This window comes from Oncorhynchus tshawytscha, linkage group LG05, assembly GCF_018296145.1.
Source record: "Oncorhynchus tshawytscha isolate Ot180627B linkage group LG05, Otsh_v2.0, whole genome shotgun sequence".
Classification (NCBI taxonomy): Eukaryota; Metazoa; Chordata; class Actinopteri; order Salmoniformes; family Salmonidae; genus Oncorhynchus; species Oncorhynchus tshawytscha.
This window is the reverse complement of record NC_056433.1, coordinates 79,221,914-79,242,431: the sequence shown is the minus strand read 5'-3', so window position 1 is coordinate 79,242,431 and position 20,518 is coordinate 79,221,914. Positions and strand designations below refer to the sequence as shown.

Genomic DNA, 20,518 nt, shown 5'->3' with positions numbered 1-20,518 from the left:
CTCTCTCACGCTAATTGCAAACTGCCTGTGTTGTGTTCCGACATAAAAACCAATCTGCTCCCGATTAAACAACACGCCGAGTTTACAAAGCCATGCGCGTGTGAAATTAATTCACCAGCGCTGATTCTCATTATAAAGCCAACGGCTGCTGTTGCCTTCTTCTGTAGGCAACGGTTTCATGCGTCCCAAAGCTGGAACTATATTTTAGAGCATATACTTCATGTCATTGCTCCATAAACCTCAAATCTAAAACCCAATAGGCCTTGTTAAAGTAGGCCGACATTATTGCCCATTATTTCAAACCTTTCGGTTATTATTTACACTGTATTATGTTTCTGTACTCATGTTATTGTCTGAAAAAACAGGTATTCCCCCAAAAATACATTATGTGTAGATTATTTCAACATTTTAATTGTGGTACACAATTCTTGCTCCTTGAAAAACTGAAAACGTCTTTCTTTCCCAAATGTTTTTTCTGTGACATGTCTTCTCAGCACCCATTTTGTACGATTCTCTGTAGCCTATCTTTACTGACTGTTACACAGCTTTCACAAATGATGGATCAAAATGATGTATGCCTAGTACCTTACGTTTCTCTTATGCCTGTAGCCACTCTTTGAATATCCAGAGAGAATTCCTTAACTGCACATAATATGCACGAAGCAATGATTGAACTGTTATGAAGATGGCCAAAATTAAGTGTAAAGTGTGTTATCAAATTATCTTATTGAATCTTAGACATCGGTTTACAGCAACGCAATAACGGTATTTCACTGTAACTGCGCACGTCTCCCTTTCCTCCCTTTTTCCATTTACGTTAAATTCGTTGTTTCTTCCCCATTGTTCGTAATATGTCGGTGCATTTGAGTTTATTACGTTTAACAAGGATTAAAAATTCGGTGAAAAAAATTCCTAGAAGTTAAACATAATGGAGACATGGCAACTCAAACGTTGATTTATTTGTGCTTTTTTTATATAACCATTAACATATTAACGGTGAATTAGTATGTTTTTTTTGTCAGACTAATCATTGCCTTTGCCTGAAATGACAATCAAGGGTCAATGGTCCACGTGTGTAAAGACGCAACTATAGCGCATGGGCGTAATTTGATTCCTTGGATGGATTGGTAACGATGTTTCTGCTTTTTAATTACATATTAATTACAAAAGTGCTGTTTACATTTTGACCTTTATCGAGCAAAACATGTTTGCTTGACCCTTGCAAATGTGCAGAGATTGGGGCTTTTATGGGCATTTAGGCGGCAATAGCTGATGTTAAAAACCATTTCACAAATATTCTCCTCTCCCGAAACTTCCCTTTGCTACTTTGAATACGATATTTGTACATGCATGTGCCACGCTTAATACGGTATGCATATCAGTATGCAGGCTATAAGGAGTTCAAATTAGAAATAATCATATGAATATATTTATTTTTTGCCGGAATAGACCTATAGTTCCAAAGGTCAGGCCAGACTTCGGATGGTACATTTCATACAGAGTAACATTGACCTTTCTTTTTGGCCAGACAAACACGAAGGAATAGGTTTTGTCGTAACTTTGTCGTATAACATTATTTAAGCGGGAGTGAAAAGAGTAGCCTAGATGGAGCTTTGAGGTTTAGGCCGAGACTGTTGGGGAGGCTTTCGACACTGGCACTGGAATGAACGTGTAGGCAGGGAAAAAAAATCTGGAGGGAAAACTAATGATGAAAAACACTACTCTATCCCCGCGCCTTCATTAAATACATGGAAAGAACGAGAAAATAACATCTGGATTCAATCCGCGTCCCTTTGATGGCATCAAGGGTTCTTTTCCCAGATCAGGGGCTGGAATCTACGGGATGTCTACGGCAGTATGGAGCCTATAGTGGGTCTATACTCCTGCCATCTAAACACGTCACTCCCTCCATCCCTCCATTCCTCCATCCCACCCCGAGCCCCCCTGTCAAGACCCCCAGTCAGAGCGCACACAAATGAGACCCCAATTCCAACAATTCTGAATAGAATTTTGCACTAAACCCAGAGTATTACAAATGTATGTTTGTCAGACAACGGCTTGTGCAGCCTATTAGAATGTCTGGGGTTTGGCTTTGGTTATAGCCTATTGTGTGCCAGGGTGAATCATAGCTAAGCAATGCCAATAACGGCATTATTACAGTTGATTAATTAAGAATGTATTGTTTACCATTGTTTTTATTTGGTATTATTTTGAGCTAGCTATATGAGCTGGAAAGGAGAGGTTCTTTATTTGTGTTCAGGACGATTTATTGTCAATGTCTCCTCGTAAAACTGTTATCAGAACAGCAATTATGCAGTATACTTTGAATAACCACATATCTGATGAACATGTGGCCCATGGCAACATGTTCATTAGATATGTGGTTATTCAAAGTATACTGCATAATTGCTGTTCTGATAACAGTTTTACGAGGAGACATTGACAATAAATCGTCCTGAACAGTAATAGTGATTGGGTTGGTCTGGGGCCGATATACCCCGACAGTTAAAATCTCTTTACTGACGCTATCATCACATGGGGTGATAATTATCCCTCCCCTCCAGAGCTCCTGGGGCTCTTCCCGCCGCGGGGTCCAAGGGGTTGGTTAAGGTTGCCAGAGATTCGTTAAAAAGCCTTAATCAGTGGGTTTTGGGTGGTGGAGATGTTGTTGGTGTGGTTGTTTGCTGCTGAAAGGGGAGGGTAGAGCTTGAGGAGGACGGGAGCGTAGCGAGGGGCTCTGTGAAACGTCAGAAACAGCACACAAGCATCGCCACGTAATTACGGACTCCTATTATGGTCCATCTACCCTCCCAGGAGTCTCAGAGTTTCATTTACTCCCCGGCTGGTTCAGGCAGCATCCGCAGCGTGCCAGCGTGCGCCTCATTTGAAGTGCCAGAGCAAGAGAGAAGCAGAGAGAGAGTGAAGGGAAAGCAAGAGAGAGTCGACTGATTCTCACTGAGAAAAGGCAATAGTTCCAAGAAAGGTGCCTTAGCCATTGCAGAGTCAGTTTCCCAGTGCGTTCAGCCCTGAGCTGAGCCAGCTTTACGCACACACGAACGCATCTGTTCGGCATCAGTTAAGCTCAGTCAGTTGCGACCGTGAGTCAACAGGAGTGGGAAGTGGGGAGGACTTTTTAAGAGGACTTCTTGAAAACCCAGATGCAGGACGCTGTGATTTTATATGGAGACTCTATTTGTTGTTTATGCGCGTGTATGGATGGACCGGATGCGTAGAGATTTGTGATCGAGGGAAAGCAAACAAGGGGAAAAGCTTTTTTCTTCTATCTGTAGAAGTTTGGTTTACTGCCGCTGCTGCGTCTGGATGTGAGCAGCAACTGTGCTTTGCTTGGAAAACTGAGGTTTCTCCGGCTGGTTTTTAGGCGCTGTTCCTGTTCGTGCGTTCTATGTGCAAGGATACTTTTGGCTCGCTTATTATTATTGCTCAGTTTTTTTCTACTGTATCCTATTTGCGTCATGACTTCTAGCTATGCACATGTAAGGGACAGGCAAGCAACGATATCAAATCGCTTGGAGAGTCCGATTACATCGAATCTGGAAAACCTTCAAGCCAAAAAGAACTTCTCCGTGAGCCACCTGTTGGATCTGGAGGAGGCCAGGGAAATGGTTGGGACACAGGCGGACGAGAGTGTCGGTGAGGCAGGGAGGAATATGCTGGAGTCCCCGGGGCTGACCAGTGGGAGCGACACCACCCAGCAGGAGAGTAAGTAAGAAGTGGACACCAAGTGCAGCCTATACACTCGGGACTGATTAACACCTTAACGCAGAAATGGATTATCAGGCTACATTAGCAAATGCAGGCTAGGTCTATATCGTGTAAACTATAGGAACCCATGTTGTTAATAATTCGCAAAATAATCCGCATGATTTGAGGTTTGAACCCATGTTGGTGTGCTCCATCGGTAATTTGAGTGGGCCTCTTTGGAGAAGAATTGCAGTGTACAGTGTGAACAAATACCGTACAGAATTATGAGCACAATACTGCAAGCTACTTTCATTTATTTTCATTAAGTCTTGCACAGTCTTTTCCCGTTGAAATATAGAGTCCTTCGTGACTCGTGGTAATATATCGTCTCTGACGACTACACTGAAAACGACCATTCATTTACCATTAACACTTTGACGTCAACGAAGTATGGCGATGTTGGTGGATATGGTCAACAAAATAAATATTATGGGAAAGGCAAGCTTTACAATAATACATCCAAACAAACACTACTATGGAGGCGTCCAAAACTGCCTTGATTACTTAGATGGGTCAGGAGGATAGCCTGAAATGTGGTTTGTCTATATATATATTTTTTTTAATGCGATAGAGGAGACAGAAGTCCATTTGGATACACCCCATTAAAAGCAAAAGAACACAGCGGGTTTTCCCCATTCAGCCATACTGTTGAGAGAGTAAATGAACCCGTCAGGTCCCGGGTGATACGCCCTCCTATCCAGAGTCATTTGGAGAGGTTGACAGAAACGTTAGGGTTTAATGAGTGTTATTGTTATTTTACGGGTAAATCGGACCTCGAGGAGAGGTATGTGAGAAACGTGGGTAAGGGAAGGCGCAAGTTGATGTCGTTAATTCACAGTTATTTCGCTTGTCAAACAACTTCAGAATATTTCTACATAACAATTTGTCATAATTATCGGATGTGTCCTGTTGACGTGGCTGTGACAATTACGGGATCAAATAACACAACGTCATTAGATCTGCTTGTCAAGAATAACTATGTTCCGTAATTAATCATGTTGGGATGTTTGTGTAATGTTTGGTATTCGTAAACACATTTAGGCCTACAGAAATCAAGCAATAAACGTGTAATATTAGGAGGCGGAACACATAGCTTGGACAATTAACATCATGCAAAGCCCATAAATCGTTGTGAATTTTCTTACTTTTACAATATATTACCAACAATTTCACACGAGCTTTAACTAATTCCCATAAACATTTTTTTTCATGGAGTCAGATCGCAGTAGGCTCTAGACTACTATAATTTGGTTAAAGGCCTAAATCATCATGATTATAGGCATCCGTTGAAATTGAATGGTTTTCACCCCGTTTACCACATAAAAGGTTTCTTATGTGGTTCGATCAGCCTCCAGTAAAGCATCACGCCATTTGTCAGTATGCAAACAACAACTGCACCTTTGGCCTAATGTTTTCAGCTCAGATTATTATATTTCTTAGGCCTTCACATAATAACATGATTTTAATGTATTATTTTAGCAGGGACAAACAACATACCTACTGGGCAAAAACGGGTTGAATAATCGTTAATAATCATAAATAATAATAATCATAATCATAATAATAATAATAATCATAAAAAAATAATAACTGATGACGTGGAAAACAGTTTGGATTTGCAAAAGTCATCAATGTAAGGGTTTTAGTTTTTTTTTCTTCACCCAACCTGCAACCTAAATCCAATGACATAGTGACATTGTTGGTTGATTTCACTTTGAATTCACCTTAGTTGACAACTCAACCAAATGTAAATCAAAACTAGACGTTGAACTGACATTTGTGCCCAGTGGGTATTTTCCTAGTGCAGAACTATCCAATCGATTTTCAGTTCATGTTTAAATTTGTAATTTCGAAACTTACACATGATCCTTTTTGGCAACGAATAAACCTCAGCTAAATGTGATAGAAACAAATAGCCTATATCGATTATATTATTTTGGCAATCGTTGTATTTGAAAAAATGTGTATATTTTTTTATGCACAATTATTTAGCCTAATAATGATTTTTGAAGCCCATTTCCCACGCCCATTACGCTATGATACATGTAATTGATATGAGTAACATGATAACAGAAATAGCCTTTATGTCCTGTTATAGCGTCTGCTGCTACGTGTGACTTAGCAGTTGTTCTTTTATCATTAGTTTACAACAAGATACCCTATTACAATGAGTGCAATTGCAACTTTACAGAATTCACAATTGGTTTCAGATTAATATAAATTATTAGCATAACATAATACATGTATTTTATACATTCTAGTTTCAAACTTTTTTTTACACAGTATTTGATCGTTAATGGTATAATTAAGATAAGCCTCTTATAGCCCTGGAACTGTGTTCCCAATGTCGACTGTGTTCCCAATGTCGACTGTGTTCCCAATGTCGACTGTGTTCCCAATGTCGACTGTGTTCCCAATGTCGACTGTGTTCCCAATGTCGACTGTGTTCCCAATGTCGACTGTGCGCAATTTTTTTTTTTTGTATTATTAGTCTCTCCGGGTGTATTCCTGATATAAAACCTACATATTTAAAACGTTGAAATGGACAAGGTACTGATTTAACATTTATGTTAAGCCTGCCCTAGCATATAAATGTTGGGGCCTTCTTGAGTCTTCCAAACATTCGACCACAAGGCCAACCACAGCAATAGGCGACAGAAAATGTGATTGGTAAAATAAAGAGAAACATGAAGTTTAATATATACTCCATTCTGTGTTGCCTTGCTATAAAGAAAATAAACTTACTAAGAGAATAGGCCTTTTAATAGAAACGTCATGGCTGTTGTTCAGTGCATTCATCATGGTTTTCCGTTGATGAATGGGTAAAAGATGACAACATTGTGGGAACTTACTGAGAACTGTAAATGGTTGTTCTTCCGTGTGAAATTGTGCAACTATCCCCCAAAAGAGACTTGTAGGCTTAATTTGGATTCACACATTCACCCACTGTAGCAACAGTAACAATTATAACATTCTCAGTACAATAAGGTCATAGAAGAGGTTATACATCCTCTGAGGAGAGAAATAAAGCATACATAGTTGGTGATTGACAAGAAGTCTTCTCACTCTCTCCTGCTCTCTCTCCCTCCAACTCTATATTCCTCTCTCTCTCTCTCTCTCTCTCTCTCTCTCTCTCTCTCTCTCTCTCTCTCTCTCTCTCTCTCTCAAATGTCATATTATGGCTATATACAGTGTTGTAACGATGTCTCTCTCTCTCTTTCTCCCCACCTCTACCTTTCCCTCTTTCTCTCATTACGTTACATGATGACAACAAACTGGGTTGTAGAAACAGTCCACAGTGAGGATATGGTGCTATTGACAGGAAGTGTTTATGTACTGTAAGCCTATGTGTGTGTACCTGTATTAGGTACATTATACACTGTATAAAATATAATATATATCTCTATCGTAGTATGTTTGTCTGTGTGAACCTGTATTAGGTACATTATACACCGTATAAAATATAATATATATCTCTATCGTAGTATGTTTATCTGTGTGAACCTGTATTAGGTACATTATACACCATATAAAATATAATATATATCTCTATCGTAGTATGTTTATCTGTGTGAACCTGTATGCGTATAAATGGGATAAACAAAGGTAGGATATAAAAATACTTATTGGGAGCAGACAGCCAACAGTGAGAGGATGTTTACTGTTTCTGTTAGATCACAGATCATATTCAAGTTAGTCTGTGCGAAGTATTTCCTGTGTCTGACCATGATGTTGTGTTGTAGATGAGCAGCTGAACGCAGAGGAGAAGAAGAAGAGGAAACAGAGGAGGAACAGAACTACGTTCAACAGCAGCCAGCTGCAGGCTCTGGAGAGGGTGTTTGAGAGGACACACTACCCCGACGCCTTCGTCAGAGAGGACCTGGCACGCAGGGTCAACCTCACAGAGGCACGGGTGCAGGTAGGATCACAGTATATGCCATTTAGCAGACGCTTTTATCCTAAACATACATTTTTAGTTTGGGTGGCCTCATCGGCTCTACCAACTGAGCCACAGAGAACCACGACCTCCCAGTCATTAGCATACTGTAATCCTAATAGCCCGAGCCAGGTGATCCTAATAAGTGATCTTCAGGCTCCCACGTTCTTGTGTTATCTCATCATAAAGAGGACTCCACAGCATAATCCTAATAGGTGATCCTCAGGCTCCCACGTTCTTGTGTTATCTCATCATAAAGAGGACTCCACAGCATAATCCTAATAGGTGATCCTCAGGCTCCCACGTTCTTGTGTTATCTCATCATAAAGAGGACTCCACAGCATAATCCTAATAGGTGATCCTCAGGCTCCCACGTTCTTGTGTTATCTCATCATAAAGAGGACTCCACAGCATAATCCTAATAGGTGATCCTCAGGCTCCCACGTTCTTGTGTTATCTCATCATAAAGAGGACTCCACAGCATAATCCTAATAGGTGATCCTCAGGCTCCCACTCATCATAAAGAGGACTCCACAGCATAATCCTAATAGGTGATCTTGTGTTATCTCATCATAAAGAGGACTCCACAGCATAATCCTAATAGGTGATCCTCAGGCTCCCACGTTCTTGTGTTATCTCATCATAAAGAGGACTCCACAGCATAATCCTAATAGGTGATCCTCAGGCTCCCACGTTCTTGTGTTATCTCATCATAAAGAGGACTCCACAGCATAATCCTAATAGGTGATCCTCAGGCTCCCACGTTCTTGTGTTATCTCATCATAAAGAGGACTCCACAGCATAATCCTAATAGGTGATCCTCAGGCTCCCACGTTCTTGTGTTATCTCATCATAAAGAGGACTCCACAGCATAATCCTAATAGGTGATCCTCAGGCTCCCACGTTCTTGTGTTATCTCATCATAAAGAGGACTCCACAGCATAATCCTAATAGGTGATCCTCAGGCTCCCACGTTCTTGTGTTATCTCATCATAAAGAGGACTCCACAGCATAATCCTAATAGGTGATCCTCAGGCTCCCACGTTCTTGTGTTATCTCATCATAAAGAGGACTCCACAGCATAATCCTAATAGGTGATCCTCAGGCTCCCACGTTCTTGTGTTATCTCATCATAAAGAGGACTCCACAGCATAATCCTAATAGGTGATCCTCAGGCTCCCACGTTCTTGTGTCCTCTAATCATGGAAACTATTAGGACCCAAGGACCTTGCAGGCTATTTCTCTATATCAGACAACTGTATGATATTTATTAAAAATATTGGGTAGATCTTGATGTCACAGTTGTGTATGTGTGGGTGTGTGTGTGTGTGTGAGAGAGAGAGAGATGGAGAAAGAGAGAGAAAGGGAGAGACTGAACAAGAGAGTGAAGGAGAGAGAGCTGGAGAAAGAGAGAGAAAGGGAGAGACTGAACAAGAGAGTGAAGGAGAGAGAGCGAACATCTGCGATTAATTCGTACCAGAGCGGGATGCAGAAATCCTTTGATAAAAGAGACTTTGGGCTCATTCCTGAGGCGCTGCGTAAAGCTGTGCCTCCCGAGCCTCGGCGCTCCCAAAACGTTTAATAATGGATTTGATTTCAGAGTGAGGAACGGCATTATTAGTTCCCCAGTCAGGCCCTTGATCTGCTAACAAAGGAGGCATGTGGTGTGTGTGTGTGTGTGTGTGTGTGTGTGTGTGTGTGTGTGTGTGTGTGTGTGTGTGTGTGTGTGTGTGTGTGTGTGTGTGTGTGTGTGTGTGTGTGTGTGTGTGTGTGTGTGTGTGTGTGTGTGTGTGTGTGTGTGTGTGTGGTTGAGTATGGAAGACTCGACACTGAAGGGACAGTATTTCATCATCATGGCGTGCTGAGAGATACGGCTCAGTGTTACAGTATCTATTAGATATGAACAAAGGTTTAAAAAAAAAAAAAAAATTAAAACATGCATGTTAATCCTTTTTTACACATTGTGAAATGTAAAACATGAATCTCATGGAGAAGTAGTTGATATCATTAAATTCAGGAGTTAAATATGATATAAGTTCTGAAATATTAAGATATGAATAACACTTTACATAGAGATATAGTGTGAAGGATTTGTATCAGTATTAAAAGTAGTTTATAAACTGTAGCTAAATTAAACGTCTAGAATTACTGTCATTATCAATTGGACTGCTTTTATTTGAGGGACTACTGTACATTAATTCTTTGAACGTGCGCTCATTTGTATGTATTTTTCCCAGGTGTGGTTTCAGAATAGAAGAGCAAAGTTTCGTCGGAACGAGCGAGCCATGTTGGCCAGCAAGAACGCCTCGCTCCTTAAGTCCTACTCCGGGGACGTCACGGCCGTCGAGCAGCCCATCGTACCCCGTCCGGCCCCCCGCCCAAATGACTACCTATCCTGGGGCAGTGCCTCTCCTTACAGGTAGACCCCCCCCCTTCCTATCATTGTCATAGCTCTACCCCTTTCACCGAAAACACAGATCCAACCGCTCTCTCCTTCAGACCCCAGGCTACCTCTCACCCCTTGCTCCTGCAATAACCACACTTTAACCCTAATGCCACCCCCCCCTCTTCCTTAATGCCCCCTCTCCTCTCACTAACCTCCAAACCCCTCTCCTCTCACTAACACCCCACCATCCCACCACCCCTAACCTCCAAACCCCTCTCCTTTCGCTAACCAATCTCCAACCCCTCTCCTTTCACCCCTAACACCCCACCACCCCACCACCCCATCAAACCTCCAACTAACACCCCACCACCCCTCCTCCAAACCCCTCTCCTCTCACACCCCACCAACACCCCACCACCCCTAACCTCCAAACCCCTCTCCTTTCACTAACACCCCACCACCCCACCACCCCCCACCACCCCACCACCCCTAACCTCCAACCCCTCTCCCTCTCTCCTTCACTAACACCCCACCACCCCACCACCCCTAACCTCCAACCTCCAACCCCCTCTCTCCTTTCACTACCCCACCCCCACCCCACCACCCCTAACCTCCAACCCCCCTCACCTCACTAACACCCCACCACCCCACTTCCTCCTCCTTTCTTACCTGCATACACCCCCTCTCCTTTCACAACACCCCACCACCCCACCACCCCTAACCTCCAACCCCTGACACACCCCACCACCCCACCACCCCTAACCTCCAACCCCCTTCACAGATCCTCTCCTTTCTTACCTGGTCCACCTGGGTCCACCTGGATCCAATGAAACAGTCACTGTATTCGACCTTGGCTTTGATAAACAATAGTCAGGTTTAGTCAAAAGTGTGTTTCTTTTTGAAGATTTGTGTTACAAGTAACAGTAGAAAAACCTGGCCCTATTTGTCATAGTTTTAGTGGTTAAATTCAGTCAGACCTATACTTTCCTCTCCATCTCTCAGTTTTTGCCAGTTCTACACTCTCTCCAATGACCTTTCTTATACCCATCACAAACTAATATTCTAAAAACACAGTCCATGAATGTTTTGTATAATCTATGGTGGCACAATATAGAGTGAGTCCTATTTCTAGAACTACAGAGTATCTGTAAACAGGTCAGTCTTTCTCTCTTTTCATTCCTTTTCTCCATTCTCCTTTTAACACGAGGGAGGAATGAGATCCAATGGCCCTCGTGATGAGGTGATAATCTGAAAACAAACCGTATTAAATCCACTGTTGATCCCTGTGACCTTCTCTGTTATACAATACCAAATAATAAACACTAGAGCAACAGCAGGCTCCACTGGGCAGGATTTTTTGTGCCTCTGGTTACATTGGTTGTGATTTACAGTAAACCCCCCATGAAACTAAGTATAACATTTCTGGCCTGGGCGCTATGACCAAAGGCTCCATTCTCCAACTGTATCTCAGTGGGGAACCCATGTGGCTCAGGTGGTAGAGCATGGAGCATGCATCACCAAGGTTGTGGGTTTGATTCCCGAGGGGGACAAATAATAAAATGTAGGCAAGTTGCTCTGGATATGAGCGTCTGCTAAATGACTAAATTGGGATGACTTTCTGGCCCGGCTGTACTCACTATAGTGGATAGTCACATGACCAGAAGTAATTCCAGTGAATAATATCACACTAATGTGGTGCTAACACATACATCACCATTTATATATTCTTATTAAGCTGGTACCCAATGCCGGAGGGAGTGCCAATGCGAGTGCCACAGAAAATGCTGCCCTCACAAAGCAAGTACTCTTTCACTTTACTACATGTGGTTCCTTATTTTTTGATTTTTTGGCTTGATGTGTCTTGGTATTTTCCAGAGTAAGTCAAAACAAATGAATTATTCAGTCATCATTAAAAAGACTGCCAAAATCTTGACTTTTACAGCAATGAACAATTAAACACATTTGATGTTTTTCCTCATGATGAGCTCTGTGATGTTAATAACAATGCTATTCTAGTTGAACTCACATTGTCATGTTGGCTCCATCGCCGCTGGTTACAGTTCTATCTGACCTTTGCCCTCTGTACCGTTCTCTCCTCCAGTGCCATGGCAACCTACCCCCCCACATGCTCCAACCCCAATACATCCCAGGGAATGAACATGGCTAACAGCATCGCCAACCTGCGGCTCAAAGCCAAGGAGTACAGCTTGAACCACGTGCCCACGGTCAACTGAGGAGAGAGGGGGGAGAGAGAGGCTTCATGGTGGGGCTGGGGTCTCTCTCTCTCTCTCTCACACGTCTGTCCCACACAGACAGACAGTAAGACCCCTGCCTGGCCCCCACAGGGATGATTAAGATCTGCCCTCCATTTTAGCTTGAAGTCTCCTCTCGTTCCGGAGCTATAGCGATGGACCTGCTTCCTATACTGTCCGCAAACCTGAAGCATCTGATGAGAAAGCAAGCGATGCGGGGGAATCATGAGAGGCTGTTTCTGTGAGCCGCGTCTCTCCTATCCTGAGCATCGCTGAACTGTCGCTGTCTGTACTAACCAATTAATCAAAAGAGATCAACCAATTAAACCAAAGAGATCAACCAATTAAACCAAAGACATCTAGACTGGGACTGGATGCTGTAGCAAATGACTGTTTTTATTATTTCTTTCAATTTGGTTTTGACTGAATGAAAGGCTAGTCTCCAAAGATATGGAAATCCTGACAGAATCAATCTGACTGTCAGGCTGTCAGTGTCCATTTCTACTTTTATTCACGGTCAAGACCACAGTGACCACTTCCTTGGGGTGAGGAGGAGATGAGGAGGAGACACCAGGATGGACGATTTTTCAAATGGAGTTTCCTGTATTTTTATTATAGAGCATTCAATAGGATTATAACAGCAGAATGGGATGAGTAACTTCCTGATCAACAACAACAACAACATCAACAAGGACTTATCCTTGGGAGGTTACAAACATTTATACGTTTTAATATTTTTTCTTCTCACATTTCTTTCCATTTTATTCCACTGACAAGCAAACCTTTTTCCGACGCATTTTGATTCATGTAATGCCATGGTACACTATACAGGAAAGGCTAATGTAACCTATTTCTGAATCCAAGACCGGAGTTTCGCTTCATCTTTGTATGATATTCTTTATTTGTAACAGATAATCATGTATATTAATAAACTCAAGCAAAGTAATGCCACTGTGTCAGACTTACACGGTTGAAAGCTATTTGAGGGTTGCACTATCCAGCCACGATATCTACATGAGATTTAAACTATTTAAATAGAAAGATGTGGAGGCCGCTTTTAGAGTATCTAGAATTTTTTAATATTTAGAATTTTTTAATATTTAGAATTTTTTAATATTTAGAATTTTAGAATATTGGCAGTTATTTTTAGAATACAATGTGTTGACCAAAGGGAATCATATCAAATGTAATTTACCAATGTTCAATCAGGAAGGCCGGTGTGAAAGCTTGTTTAACTTCATCCAGGAAGCATAACATAATTCACTCTGTTTCCTATTCTAGGGGCATAGTGTCTTGTTTCTTCTCCTCTTTCCTATTAGCCACGTGCAGAATGACATTCACCTATTGACCCTATAGCCTATAAGCACGGCACCATTATGCACATTCCTCACGCTTGATGTTTAACCTATGGGCTCACTTTTGCAATTATCACCTTCCTCTCGCTCAACCAATATGGGTCGTAAGTCTTGGGATGTATTTATATGTCAACTTATCTTCGTTCTCTCACTTGCTGTTTTTCAGCAACAGTTTTCAACAACCATTCACCTCCCCACCACCAGCAGCTATAATAACCTTAAGGTGCGTCATTGTAACTCCTTTACCCCAGCGGGGGGTTCGATGCCCGGCCAGTAGTCCCGCATAGCTACCTGCCATCACATCTGGCTCTGAGGATCTTCCCTCGGAGATGAGGCCATTCTCCAAACTATTGAATAAAATGTAATATTGCATTCAGTCTTTGTGGTTCATTCAGTTAAGCCTGTACTTGATTTAACTGTTTTCTACGGTGACTTGGATCTTGGTATGGCTCAAGATTTCTGCTAAATAAAAAGGAACAAATATTATGCTCTTAAGGAGGCCATATCCATAGATATCATTCATACTGTAAAATAACCATGACACCAAGTGACATTTTTCCATCCGGCAACTGCAACAGAGGCCATTTCAAACATTGGATTTGTTTTAAAAAAATCTAATAATTGGTGTCCATTTGGAGAGAAAATGCCTTTTGAAAGTTGTGCATGTCCACTTAAAAGTGTTTTATAACCCAGGGACAGACTTCTTCAGAATAACGCTACTCTCCAAACCTCAAGCTTTTCACGATCTGCTGATTACCACAAACAAAAATATTCCATCTTTAAAAAACAGATATTTACGAGGAGGGAAATCCTCTCTCTAAAAGTGTGGGCACAGTGGCCTCTTTGTGCTCAGTGGCTGGCAGGGAGAGGTGTTTCTACTCACTGGCCCTTCATAACCTGTCGTAAACAAACACTAGTTGACTTAACTTGACACTGAATATCCTGCCATAAAACTGCTGGTGTTTGACATCTTTGCAGCGCAATCCAATGTATTTTACAGCCTGTCGTCCCTACACCTTGTTGTGTATGAGAAAGGGACTATTTTAAGACAGTGTTAGGGCTTGTTTTTGACCATATTGGTTTGTGACGGCATTGGTCACTGTGGAGGTTTGCTGTATGGTAGTCTATATGGGATAGTACTAGGTACCAGGGGTGCGTGGTCATTGCAGATCTGCACAGCACAGTGGCGCCCTGGCTCACCTTTCACGGCCAGGCCAGACTGACCTGAAGTGATTCCAGATGTACAGCCTCTCTGACCCCCTCCCCCCTGTACCCCTCCTCACCCCTCTAACCCTCGCCCCCTGTACCCCTCCTCACCCCTCTAACCCTCGCCCCCTGTACCCCTCCTCGCTCCTTGTCCTCCGCACACCTCGCCCCAGGCCCTGGCCACTCCATCAGGACTGACAGGGTCCCTTCGGACGGGCGTCTCTCTCTCCACCCGCACAGATGACATGCAAGCTGCTACCCCCCTCCTCCCCCTTCACTCCCCCCCTCAGCTCCACATCTGGAGCTCATTACAAAGGAGACAGTCAGAGAGAGAGGGGGGGGGAGTCTATGTACGTGTGTGTATGGTGAGTGTGTGTGAGTGAGTGTGAGAGACAGATATAAAGAAAGAGAGAAAGAGAGAGAGAGAGAGAGAGAGAGGGAGTGAGTGAGAGGGGGATGATAGAGAGAAGGAGAGAAAGAGAGAGGGAATGAGAAAGGGGATGAGAGAGCGAGAGAAAGAGAGAGACAGAGTGAAAGAGAGGATGAGAGAGAGGAAGAGAGAGAGAGAGAAGAAGAGAGAGAGAGTGGAAGAGAGAGAGAGAACCATCAACTTCAACCTCCTCACATCTACTCTGTATCTACCTTTCCTTCCTTTCATTATTCATCCCTCTCTTTTCTGTCCTTGCCCATCTTCTTCCTATTGTTTCTCCTTCTCCCACTTTTTCCCTCTCGTCTCTTCCCAGGGACTTCCCACGACCGCCATGCTGTCAGTGCCACATGATCACAGATCTTATAATAGTGAGAGGTTTTGCTTTGCACAGAAAACACTCGAGCTGAAGAGGTTGAGTGAAATACTGCACAGCTGTTAACAGTGTGTGTTTCGGGTGAACAACCAAAAGAATGTTCTGTGTTGTGGAGGTTGTTATAGTAGACACATGGTTCCACACAAGGAGAGTTAAGTTGACTGAGTGAGACAGTGGTATAAGGCACTGCCTCTCAGTGGTAGGGGTGCACTACAGACCCTGGTTCAATCCCGGGCTGTATCATAACTGGCTGTGATGAGGAGTCCCATAGGGTGGCGCACAATTGGCCGAGTGTTGTCCGGGACAGGGGAGGGTTTGGCTGGGGTAGACTGTCATTGTAGAATAAGAATTTGTTCTTAACTGACTTGCCTAGTTAAATAAAGGTTGAACTATAGGCCTACACTCTCTTAAATACAGATGCAACAGCCATAGGATAAACAAAGCTCTGTGGCCTACAGTCAACTATCATTATGAACATAATCAGTCGACCTTGAAGCCATTTTGAATTGACTTCTAATGCTAGCTACGTCACACATTTGTTTATTGGAATTTGAAAATGAGTACATTTAAAATCGTAAATAACATTCACCATGTTTGTATTTGATATCAAAGTCATTTCTGTTAGCTAGGCCTAGTGTGTAGATTCGGCCTGACAACAGGAAGCTCATGTAAATGCCAGGCAAACAAATGCCATTTTCAGCCTAAAGATCACCCCCATGTTTTTCTCAACTCACAGAAAGCCAATTATTGTGAAATACACATTTGGGTTGTGTAGGCCCTAAACCGACTGTTGTGGCATGGTTGGTTGGGCCTGCTCAGCCCCCGAGAGGCGAGAGGCAGCCGGGTACAGACCAAAACAACAATTACGGTGACTGACATGACGTGTGTTCCGAGACATCGTCACAATATAATCACCATCAGATTCCTCTTGCGCGCAATACATATTCCCCATGCACAGCTGAACTATTTCCAGTATCTGCTGCTGAAAGGGCGTTTATGAATAGAAATTGATTGAGGGGTTTGGCTTGAGCTGCTCTGAGTGGAACACATGCGCGTGTTGGCTCAGAACATGACAGCTTTCATCATGTGTGGGAAAAGGGAGCTGGAGAGGAGAGCTCACTGCACGCAACACAGGCTGAGTTGCCTGACCTCTACAACCCCAAAAATAACCAAGCAGCATATCCTTCCTGTTTCCTTACCCTTAGGTCTATATAACAGTTTTTGGTTTATGAATCTTTAAATTCATGTTGTAAAAATGGACCTATAGCCTGCTGTAATCTACTCCATAGGCCCTTTCCACTCCACCAGAAATGACACTGTTCCGTCAAAATGGCACTACATTTGTTTTCGTAGTCACTAATGTTTGCTACTTGGTATTTCAAAAGTTGACCAAATCAATCCAATATCAAAGACAGTGACCACAATTTGATATTACATTCCCATTTTCTGATTGGCTGATGGAAGAACTGAATCATGGAGCCTAATCATAGGATTGTTTCTGATTAAAGCTAGAAAGGCCTACGATACAAGCCTAGCCCTTACCCATCTAGCATTCAGAGTTGTTCTCTATGATAAAGGCCTTTTGAAGATAGTCTACACATTGGGAAATGGCACCTAACCAACCACTCTACTCAACGACAGGTAAATGGACGAACTACGGTACTAGAATGTTTGTGATGGTCATCAAGAAGCTACAAGAAAGGGTGACTAGCCTGCTCGGGCCCAACAGGTAAATACAGACATAGGTAGGTGCGGACTGGGACCAGAAATCAGCCCTGGCATTTCTTACACCATCCCCTTTTTTCCCTTGAGGCCCCCTGTTATTAGCCAGATAATGATCATTTTACAAACAAAAAAACAAGTTAGACGGTCCCACTTGGCAAAAACTGGACCAGTCCGCCATATGGCCAGTCTGCCCATGGACATAGGCATACAATGGGAGCTAACCTGCCTGAACGACTCTTCATCAGATAACCAGCTCTCTTCCTCCCTCTGCTGGCTGCAGTCTCTCCATGCAGTAATGTCACTGGGTCAGAAGGGGCCACTGACCAGTCAACCTCATTCACATATAACATGTTGCTATAGTAGGCTACATTAATGCTGTTATAGTAGACTACATACATGTTGCTATAATAGACTACATACATGTTGTTAAAGTAGGCTACATACATGTTGTTATGTCAGGCTACATACATGTTGTTATAGTAGGCTACATACATGTTGTTATAGTAGGCTACATACATGTTGTTATGTCAGGCTACATACATGTTGTTATAGTAGGCTACATACAGTACATGTTGTTATAGTAGGCTACATACATGTTGTTAATAGCAGGCTACATACATGTTGTTATAGCAGGCTACATTAATGCTGTTATAATAGACTACATACATGTTGTTATAGTAGGCTACATACAGTACATGTTGTTATAGTAGGCTACATTAATGCTGTTATAGTAGACTACATACATGTTGTTATAGTAGGCTACATACAGTACATGTTGTTATGTCAGGCTACATACATGTTGTTATAGTAGGCTACATACAGTACATGTTGTTATAGTAGACTACATACATGTTGTTATAGTAGGCTACATACATGTTGTTATAGTAAGCAACATACATGTTGTTATAGTAGGCTACATACATGTCGTTTTAGTAGGCTACATACAGTACATGTTGTTATAGTAGGCTACATACAGTACATGTTGTTATAGTAGACTACATACATGTCGTTTTAGTAGGCTACATACATGTTGTTATAGTAGGCTACATACATGTTGTTATAGTAGGCTACATACATGTTGTTATAGTAGGCTACGTCCATGTTGTTATAGTAGGCTACATACATGTTGTTATAGTAGGCTACATACATGTTGTTATAGTAGGCTACATACATGTTGTTATGTCAGGCTACATACATGTTGTTATAGTAGACTACATACATGTTGTTATAGTAGGCTACATACATGTTGTTATAGTAGGATACATACATGTTGTTATAGTAGGCTACATACAGTACATGTTGTTATAGTAGGCTACATACAGTACATGTTGCTATAATAGACTACATACATGTTGTTATAGTAGCCTACATTAATGTTGTTATAGTAGACTACATATAGTACATGTTTTATAGTAGACTACATATATGTTGTTATAGTAGGCTACATACATGTTGTTATAGTAGGCTACATACATGTTGTTATAGTAGGCTACATACATGTTGTTATAGTAGGCTACATACATGTTGTTAATAGTAGACTACATACATGTTGTTATAGTAGGCTACATACATGTTGTTATAGTAGGCTACATACATGTTGTTATAGTAGGCTACATACATGTTGTTATAGTAGGCTACATACATGTTGTTATAGTAGGCTACATACATGTTGTTATAGTAGGCTACATACATGTTGTTATAGTAGGCTACATACATGTTGTTATAGTAGGCTACATACATGTTGTTATAGTAGGCTACATACATGTTGTTAATAGGAGGCTACATACATGTTGTTATAGTAGACTACATACATGTTGTTATAGTAGGCTACATACATGTTGTTATAGTAGGCTACATACATGTTGTTATAGTAGACTACATACATGTTGTTATAGTAGGCTACATACATGTTGTTATAGTAGGCTACATACATGTTGTTATAGTAGGATACATACATGTTGTTAATAGCAGCCTACATACATGTTGTTATAGCAGGCTACATACAGTATGACTTGTTCCGATTAATAATTGTGTAAAGGGTAAGGATTAGTCAGATAGGGTTCTAACTAGCTAGTTAGATAGGGTTTTAACTAGTTAGTTAGATCGGGATTTAACTAGTTAGTTAAATCATCTGTGAACATCATTTTTTGTGAAACTGTCGTGGAAAATCTCATTACAAACGTCTGTAGCATTAAAATGTCTGTAGTGTACAGCAGTTTATGGTTGAAGGGAAATATTGGAGTAAGAAATGGATCTACTTTCCAACAGTCTTAAAATAGACGTATCGTCAGATCATCCTCACATTAATGGCTTCACTTTGTAGTATATTCCTAACCGAGGCGTGAGGAGGAGGAGATGTACAATTGTGTCTTTATTAGAGCCGTAATCTGCTCCATGCTGACCAGTTGTATCCAATCAGGATGAGAAATATTACCAGATTAGATCTTCATAGCTGTTCTGTCTTTTGACTCAGGCAGAGAGTATTTATTTGTCTTGCTTTGAAGTCAATTTTAGTTTTCAGTAATAGTTTTGGTTCTGCTGGGGTTTGTGTGTGCAAACTCTGAAATGAGTATCATTGTCACATCGTGTGCCAGAGCAAATTCACTTTCCAAACAAGCAATTTGGATTCCACGCCTGCCATGGAAAATCTGCCTTAAATTTTCCCCTCTGATGGCTTTGCGTGCACTCTCACTCTCTTTCTCTCTATCATACACACACACACGCTCACAAGTACGCACAAATGTATCACACACACACACACACACACACACATACATACCGTGTGTACATACTGTAGAGAGTCTTACACTCACAAACTATTTCTCTTCTTTCTCAAACGTCTTCTCTCTCTCTCTCTCTCTCTCTCTCTACACACACACACACACACACACACACACACACACACACACACACACACACACACACACACACACACACACACACACACACACACACACACACACACACACACACACACACACACACACACACACACACACACACACACACACACACACACACACTGTTTCATCTAGCTGGCCTTCAGCAAGCGGACCCCAGAGTTTATTTTTGTCTCAATTATCCATTTAGTG

The 20,518-nt window shown here is 41.9% G+C and overlaps 1 protein-coding gene across 2 annotated transcripts; it reads left to right on the top strand.

Moving 5' to 3' along the window:
* Window positions 1–2,647: 2,647 nt before the first annotated feature.
* On the top strand, window positions 2,648–13,285 carry prrx1b (paired related homeobox 1b). Of its 2 annotated transcripts, XM_042322440.1 has the most exons (5): window positions 2,648–3,720; window positions 7,506–7,681; window positions 9,937–10,118; window positions 11,821–11,882; window positions 12,187–13,285. In XM_042322440.1, the coding sequence occupies exons 1-5, from the start codon at window positions 3,474–3,476 to the stop codon at window positions 12,240–12,242; spliced, it is 723 nt and encodes a 240-aa protein (XP_042178374.1). In that variant the 5' UTR covers window positions 2,648–3,473; the 3' UTR covers window positions 12,243–13,285. The 2 variants fall into 2 exon arrangements, with proteins under 2 accessions (XP_042178374.1, XP_042178373.1); XM_042322439.1 differs by lacking the exon at window positions 11,821–11,882 and having other exon boundaries at window positions 2,651–3,720.
* Window positions 13,286–20,518: the final 7,233 nt, after the last annotated feature.

Excerpts from the sequence above, each read along its gene's own strand:
- prrx1b (XM_042322439.1), top strand. The coding sequence starts at position 3,474 with ATGACTTCTAGCTATGCACATGTAAGGGACAGGCAAGCAACGATATCA. Across the intron at positions 3,721-7,505 it reads CGACACCACCCAGCAGGAGA|ATGAGCAGCTGAACGCAGAG; the intron begins GTAAGTAAGAAG and ends GTTGTGTTGTAG. Across the intron at positions 7,682-9,936 it reads TCACAGAGGCACGGGTGCAG|GTGTGGTTTCAGAATAGAAG; the intron begins GTAGGATCACAG and ends TATTTTTCCCAG.